Source organism: Xiphophorus couchianus, chromosome 4 (genome assembly GCF_001444195.1).
Source record: "Xiphophorus couchianus chromosome 4, X_couchianus-1.0, whole genome shotgun sequence".
In the NCBI taxonomy this organism is placed as follows: Eukaryota; Metazoa; Chordata; class Actinopteri; order Cyprinodontiformes; family Poeciliidae; genus Xiphophorus; species Xiphophorus couchianus.
In genome coordinates, this window is record NC_040231.1 from 29038556 (window position 1) to 29047074 (window position 8519).

Genomic DNA, 8519 nt, shown 5'->3' on the forward strand with positions numbered 1-8519 from the left:
GGAAATTCTAACTGGTCTAAAACAAGAAATGCTAAGTCACAAATCAACTAAAACTACAAATGTCTTTTTATCAGGTGTATGAAAATATCTGGTTTCAACTGTAAACATTTTACAAATTGAGGTTTTTCACCAAATGTCAGATTTCACTTTATTACAAAACAGTGTGGCTTGAATATCAAGCACTTTATACAGAAATCAAAGACTCTGAAAACCTTGAAAACACCCAACTGAAATTCAAGCATCTTCAAGGATTTCGAGCACCTGCCTGTACAAAGCGCTGTATATTATATTAACAGAACGATTATTACTCAGGAACTCAGCAAACGTGACCTTTATAGAAGACTGGAAAGAAGAAATCAAAGTATACTGTACTGGAACACAGTAGAGACAGCATCATGTTGTGGGGATGTTTTTCTTTCCTTTTTTTGCAGCAATAGGGAAATGGATGGGTAGGTGTATAAAACACCTCTTAACTCTTAGCAAGACTTAAGAATGAGGTGGAGGTCCACCTTCTAACAGGTTAAAAGATCCTAAACTCAAACCTAATGCTACAATTAAATTAGATTTTTTTTTTTAAAACCCTATTTATAAACCAGAATGGCCCAGTCAAAGTTCAGACCTGACTAATCTGTATTTGATGTCCCAATCAAACATACATAAGTTTGTGATTGTATCATGAAAATATCCCGCAAGCCACAGTATGCCTGCTTCCTATCGATTACATTATGATTATCTTAGTGTGTTTCATCTAATAAAGGTTTTATCAGCATAAAAAGTCATTGCAATTATTCCATAGCAAACCGTAGAGGAGGGGGTAGTTCTCATGAGCATCATTATATCCATCCATAGTTGTACAAAAATGTGTTTAATACCGTTAGACAGAGCGATTCCTCGCTTGGTTCAATTACTATTAACATAGCGTACGATATGAGAAGATACAACTAGTTTTAACCCTTATTTGCGTAGTGTTATTTCAGACTTATGAAGGTGAAGTCCTTAAGCTCACAGAAACGTGAGAAGTCCCCTCACAGGCCGCAGCAGAACCGAGCCGAGCAGAGCAGAGCGGGCTCGGTGTGAGCGGCGGGGATGTCATGGCTACCGAGCAACAAGTTAAAGCCCAGCGCCGCCGCGGCCATTCACCAACTTTTTCTCCCAGCGCGTAAAAACACCGGCGAAACAAACAAAAGCGCAAGCAAACCGGGCTCCACTCCTATCACGTTCAGCACTCCGAGCTAAGCTGGGAAACTTGCTGCTCTCTCTTACCTCAGGCAGCTGAAGCTCAGTCAGTGTGAAGAGGGTGCAGCCTTTAAACGCATAATAATCCTCCCAATACGGGGCCCCGCAGTCAGAGTTCGGAGCTGGGACAGAAACGTCCTGGGTTAGCAACAGGAATCAGAACCACTGGGTAACTTTTCCTCCCCGTGTGTGTCCTCCTTGGCGAGCAGGGACGGCTTTCCAGCAGTTGTTAGTGTTTCCCAGGACAACTCAAGGAGGGAGGAGGAGGAGTCTATCCTTGGAGTTTAGTTACAGACGACAGGAAGTCAATATTCAATACTTTTCCACATCTGAAGCTCTTCGCTGGGTTAAACAAGCAACGTGAAGTTGAGCATTTAAATAAAAACTGCGTCACTCCGACACGGAGAGAGAGAGAAATCTCGCGCTCGTTACCAACTTTTCTCACGAGCTGTCCTGAGAAAAATGTTACAATGTGACGTGCTGTCCTTTCACAATGAAGCAACAGCAACAGGCCACTCAACTACCAAACTTGACTGCTGTTTGTCTTATTCTTCACACACAAACAAACACGCCGTTCATTAAAACCCTTATTATGGATTAGGAAAGAATCTTTTTATTTCAGATTTTTTTCACCAGCCTCCAAAGAGACATATACATACAATTCCATAACATTCTTCGCATAGCAATATAACATGAAAGGTTAGATTAGCTACAATTAAAAGGTCTGTTCAGCACCTTGCTAAATATACACAATTTAATCATTAAATCGCAGATTGAATGCAGATTGCATTAACTGTCAACAGTTAATCCAATCAGAACTGTGAAAAACACCAAACTAATGTACTGCCTACAAGTTAAACTCTGAACAGGCTAAATTTGATTAAAACAGAAGAGAATCACCGAATGACACCAGCCAGCAGAGGACTTCCTACTCAATAGAAATAAAACACTGGCACAGGAAAACAGCATCACAAAAAATTACCCAGAAATCAGAAGGACGTGGCCAGGCTCTGCCACAATAACAACACCAAGCAAACCCCGGGGATTTACCTGACAATCAGGTGTTCAGCAAAATATTATATGAATATTCATAGATCTGTCAGCAAACATGACTTCAGCTCCTCTTTGTACATCACATTAGCAAATATCATGACATCAACCAAACATTACCATTATAGTAGCAGCAGCAACTCCAAAAAGGAAATAGAAGCGTCATTAACATTTTCAAAAGAGAAATTGTAGTAACATTTATCCAAAGCAGCGTTAGCATTATGAGCATTATGCTAACCAGAGCCACATACGCAGCAAATAAACCGCAACAAAGACCAAATAATAGTGGCTGATAAACCAAAAAAAGCAAGCAGAGCAGTATGGACGCTAACAATAATAAAACACGCTGAGCAACAGAGGGTGTAGCTTACCTCTGCAAAACATCTGTAAAATCTTCTGTATCGTAATTCAAGGAGGAGAATCCAGTCTAAGCTTCGGCTGCCGTCGACGCCATTATGAGCTTTATCACTATAGCAACCCCAAACTTCTCGGCATCTTAAAGGCAGGGGCGAGGTCCACAAAAACATTCAATTTAGCAAAGTTGATTGGATAAATATTTGTCCCCCACTCCAGTAACAACACACGATTGGTCTGTCTGTGGAAATGCAAATAATTCAGATTACATTTAGGCACACAATATTAAGCAAAGCAAGCTAACGCGATGTTTCAAATCATGTTTAGATTTGTTTTCCACCCCTTCACGTCAGGAAGGGGCGCCCCCTATGGACCATCCGCCATTTTAATTTAGCTATTTTTGTCTTGTGACTTAGTTGTGCAAATTAAGCAACGAGCTTTAATTAAAATTCAAGTAATTTAGGTTGAAATACAAAAACCTAAACAAAATGTTTGAGTACAGCTTTTATTTTGAATGAGGCAACGTAAGTTACAAAGTAAAAGTAACCATCAGCTGACGCATTGCAGCACAAAATTGAAGTTTTGAAAGAGTGGGCGAATAGGGGTCACTGATATGGAACGACGCATCGAAACCATAGGCCAGAAAAACAATTTTGAGATTCAATTTTGCTGTTGCTCTGTATACGTCAGAGGAAGGGCAGTCAAAAGTGTCACATGGAGGACTAATATCCCCCCAAAATTCTGTCTTGAGAGCAACATCAACTCAATTATACACACACACACACATATTAGTAGCTTTTATTATTACTAAATACGCTTCTTAAAAACAAAACCTGTGATTTATTTATAGAACTCTGCAAGTGCATTTATTAATAAGACTAAATGCCAAGCACCAAATACATTGACGCAAAGCACATGTTGGTGTTACGCAGAGCGGCTCACTGTGACTCCATGTCGAGCAGAGGGACCTCAAACTGTTTGCGTTCAGCTGCCCTCTGCTGGCTCTGAGGGTCTCCCACTAAGGCCTCTGTAAGCAGGAACACATTTTTGCCTCCGCGGTGCGGTTTGACATTTACAGCGAATTGAAACATAAAATGTGGGAAAACAAAAGATCAGGCGGGAAGGACACCGTTCTATAAAAGGGGAGGGGGGAGAGAAAAGCAACTTTGCAAAGCGGGCACCGTCGGGTGCATCTGTTTCCTTGAAACCCGTGAAATGAGACTCGGGGTTTTTTTTTTCCGTGGGCAGAAGGAAACGGTGCAGAAGCCGAGGCCTGGCGGATTTCATGAACTTGGATTGAGTTTTCCTCCACATCTGTGTCTGCTCAGAGCAAAAAGAAAGCAAACGACTTTGTCTCAGTGCGTGGAAAAAAGAATTCTGTAAAAAGCAACTGCACATTCACGACAAATGCATTTTAGTTAAAAATTAGCGTCTCAAAATCCTTTGAGTAACATGAATTCAAATCTGTTTCTTGCATTATTATTTTTTTTTAAATGTCTGCCCCTCAGAGGTACGCAGAACCCCCCTCCCCCAGAAGTGTGTTTTTATGACTTTGTGAACTCATTGCAGGTCCAGATTGATGGCTTTTATTTATAAGACCAGACTTATCTGTAAGAGTCAGGCAATAAAAACAAACAAAAATAATAATAAAAACAAAAATCAGATTTCCGCTTTTCACAGAGTAGCTTATCTACTCCTGTGGTTTGGGCCACATCGAAGATTAAAGTTTCGCTGATAAATCACTACACTCTGCAGCTTTTCTACCCCTCCGCCATCCCCACAGCAAATGTTTGTTGGAGGTGAAAATAATCATAAATTCCCCGTTTTCTCCAGCAGGCATTTGGTTCGGCAGCAGCTTTCAGGACATACAGGACCTCCATTAAGACAGATGGATGGATGGAGAGGCATAAAATGAACATTAGTCCATTTTTAGGCTTCTTCTGGGAAGCTTTCGGAGTTTTTTTTTTCTTTTTCTCCGTCACTTTGGTGCATCCAACAAAATGATAATATTGGTGCTTTTGAAGAGAATAAGAGCTTTCATGTCCTAGGCTTCGTGTGAGAGCGAATCGTGCGATAGAGGTGACACGGAACATTTCATTCAGACTTTAGCAGGTAAAAGCTCCTTTATTTGATCAAAAAGAAAAGTATTTGTCCCTTTAGAGATTTTTCACAAAATGCAACGTTAGAGAGAGCCTGAGCAAATACAAAACGTTGTCTTTATGTAGTGATTTATTTTATTAATAGGGGAAAAGCTATCTCTACAGACCTGGCTAACTGTAAAAATAAAAAATAAAAAAAACCTAAAAAGGGAAAAACTTCCTTCAATTAACCAAAATTTATTTGGGAAAATTGTTTTTAATTTTACAAGCCACAACCAGGCGTGATTTCTTTAGGTCAGTTTTTATGTTTCAGCTATAAAAAATTTAAAAAAGAGAGAGAGACTCGGCAGGAATGGCAACAGTGAGAGTCGAAAATATCTGCTGACCAAGAAGACAACAGAGGCCCACCTGACACTTCCCACAAAAACTCCTCAGTGATCCTCCGGAGCCTTCTGAAAATATTTTGGGGAATGACGAGACAAGACAAAGAATTCTTTGGAAGGCGCCCCGTTACACGTTTTACCGTTTCTGACTAATGCAGGAATTATAACAACAAAACAGAAACATTATATCAAAAGTCAAACACAGTTATAGATTATAGGTTATAGGTTATAGCTGCTTTATGGCCCACTGATGTTAATGTATGGAACCTTGAATTCTGCTTGTTACCACAAGATCTTCTTATTTTTGTTTTATTTATTTCGAACATGATAGAAGTTTAAAATCACACACATGAACAGGGAATGGAAAAGACATATTTTTGTACCACGATAATCTTAACATGCTTACATTTTTTGCGTGGTCTAGTTAAAGTTGGACTTCATTTCGAATGAGAGGCATTCCCTTAAATAGGACCTCACACCTGCACTGTGTAACTTTTTTATGTTTTCTTTGCATATTTGCTAATGCCGTCAATAAGTGGTGACAGTACAATATGAGACAGACAATCTGTGAAAAATTTGAGCTCATTTGTTCCTGTGGTCTTATTGTCGTCTGCAGAAATACACAGCTCTGTGTATCTGATTGGTTTTCAGAAACATTGTCAATCACTGACCCTCATAATCTCTGCTAGGCTACAGCTACAGCTAGTTCTCCACCCTGGAGTCTGCCATGAATGCTAAAGTTAGTTAGCATGGCCACCGTTGAAAGCGGATAAACAACATTCCTGTAACGATATGCTGTTTCTCCACTTTTAGCACATTGAACAATGCGTGCACAACCTCGATTGACAGCGCTAAGACCCTCCCCCTGACACTGATTGGTTGTCTCTGATCGGGAGCGTTTCATTTCTGCAGGTGGAAGTAGGACAACAGGGAGGAGGCAGAGGAGTTCTATTTTTTAAAATGATTATCCGTCTTATATTACACTGTCACAACATAGTGGCAGTTTTAACAAATATTTATAGATAAAAAAAAACTGTTTATAAAAGTTACATACTGCAGCTTTAATGCTAGAAAACCATCCAATGTTTTCAGAACAATTCTGGAAAGAATAATAAACCACAATTCTACCACAAGGATGTTAAACACTGAGTGCCAGTTTTCCCAAACAATTGATATTGGCTGTTTTTGCCGAGGATGGAACAACAAGTTATTAGGCTGAGAACTCTTACGATTTCACACAATACCATGATCTGAAAACCACGTTTTGTATATCCCAGGCTACCATTTTGTCTGGCATTACAATTTGTTTGACACGTTGAAACGGAAAAAGCAAAGAGATGAGAAATTTGTAAAGGCCTAAAGACGTTTTCACAGCCCTGTCATGGCGTCCTCAACACTCAGCTTTCCCAGACACCGGCTGGTGTCTGCCAGCACATCTGAGACATGCACACAACATCAAATGCACACCAGCAGCAGCAGCAGCAGTAGCAGCAGCAGCAGCAGCAGCAGCTATTTCTGTCTTTATATGTGAAGCTGCAGCACAGGGGGGGGGAAAGTTGCTTTGGAGACCCAGCAGGCATCTAGTCCCTCCGCCCGCAGCCATCAGAGGGACTCGACGACCAGCTGAGGGTTAGATAAATGCCAGGTGGTGGTGAAAAGGCTCCCCACTCGCTGCCACGCTGAGCCGCACTCAGAGAGTATATCGCAGTCTGGAGGAAGAGCAGAGGGACTGGAGAGGAACGATGAAGTGGGGCGGAACATGAGCAAGACGGGGTAACAAGCAGGACACAAAGGAGGACATAGTTGCCTTTGTGTGTCGACAAAAGGAGGTCTTGTAAGTTGGAGGCCTTGGATGGAAGAGATGGAGCTGAGCCCCTCCTCATCCCCCACCCTGAGTAAACACTCGGACGCAGAAACAAACAAACAAACAAAAAATAACCCTGCAAGTTGAAAGCGGGCAGCGACGGTAGCTGGTGGCAGTGCGTCACTTGGGTGAAGTACTTTCAGGACTAACTGCACTTGCTTTCTCATTCTGCACAAGTGGCGGCCATTTTGTTACTGCCTTATCTGCAGCACCTTCCAAAGTAACTCGCATCCCTTTTCACATTTTAGTGCCATTACTACCCAACTCTTACATGTCAATTTTATCCAGTAGATGACTAGAAAGCGGTGCATAATTGTGACGTTGTAGGAAAATTATATATGGTGTGCAACTTTTTCAAACAAGTCCAGAAAACTGTGAAATGCATATGTATTAAAATATGTGAAATTGACTGTTTTTGAGCTTTACAACATGTTATAATGTTAGTCCCTCATCAAAAAGAGTTGCTTTGATTCTTTTATGCTTATGTTTGAGAAATCCTTTAATCTCCCGTGACAACCATTCAGCTGTGCAACACGCCTGGGCAGACTTAGCCCCGCCTTCGAGGACAAAGGTCCTCCTCAGAGCCACTGTTTCCAAACATCTGAGCTTCCCCTTCACAGAGCATCCCTCCCCCAATCAGCTCCTTCAGACTAGCCAATAGCATACAGCTCATCACATGAGCTACTTCTTAGAGCAACGCTGGTAAAAAATAAATAAATAAATTACAAAAAACATTGCTAAAGGGTTAACAGAGGAGCTGTGTTGTGACGACTTCCTGAAGGCGGAGTTTCAGCAACAGCAGGAGTTTCTTAAAGAGACAGAGGCCCAATTTTAAGGAGTTAATTATCAAAGTCAAATTTCCACAGCAGTGACAGGGAAGATGGATGGATCTAAATATAATCAGTTTTCTTATTATCTGCATGCCAACAACAACAATAAAAAAAGCACTTATTTTTCCAGGCACATGCAGTCATATTTGATCACTTACAATGCATTGCAATGAGACTCATTTGAAAGATTAAAAGCAGAAACCATTAAGGAGGTATTAAACTTACTTTTCATTATATTTCTGCATTGCAATAAAGTTTTTTGTTTTTTTTAAATGGTCTGGTGTAATATTCTAACTATAAACATCACATTTTCATTAACTGAAAGCAGAAAGTCGTCACAATTAACAGAATTAAATAGTAATAAAGTTCCTGAAATAAATGAACTTTTCTATAATATCCAAAGCTGTTGAATATGTGGATGATAAGTAGTGAGCAAAACCTGGAGCTTGGAAGCCGAACAGTGATGCTGCGGGCTGCTAAGGCAGATTGGACAGTAAAAGATGATAAAATACGCAGAGAGACCTGAGGGAAGGCCCAGAGCTTAGTGAAAACATAATTGGGGGTTCAGCACAAAGCATGACCTGTGTTACATCATGTCTTGTTATGGGATTCACTATAAGATTGAAGATAACAATTGGAGCAGCTTTGATAAAACTAAAACACCAGAACTTAAAATATCTTTCGGTATTTATGCATATATGGA

At 40.5% G+C, this 8519-nt stretch overlaps 1 protein-coding gene across 8 annotated transcripts in view; it reads right to left on the reverse strand.

The window, feature by feature from the left end:
• akap13 (A-kinase anchoring protein 13) overlaps nt 1–2743 on the reverse strand; it is a 134534-nt gene extending 131791 nt beyond the window's left edge. For 5 of the 8 annotated variants that reach the window (XM_028013916.1, XM_028013910.1, XM_028013911.1 and 2 more), the window contains exon 1: nt 2658–2685. In XM_028013916.1, the coding sequence (XP_027869717.1) occupies nt 2658–2670 (13 nt within the window). In that variant the 5' untranslated portion in view covers nt 2671–2685. Of the gene's footprint in view, nt 1–1263; nt 1659–2657 lie in introns of those variants that run through there. The other 3 variants (XM_028013909.1, XM_028013912.1, XM_028013914.1) reach the window with 3 other exon arrangements.
• Between the last annotated feature and the right edge of the window lie 5776 nt (nt 2744–8519).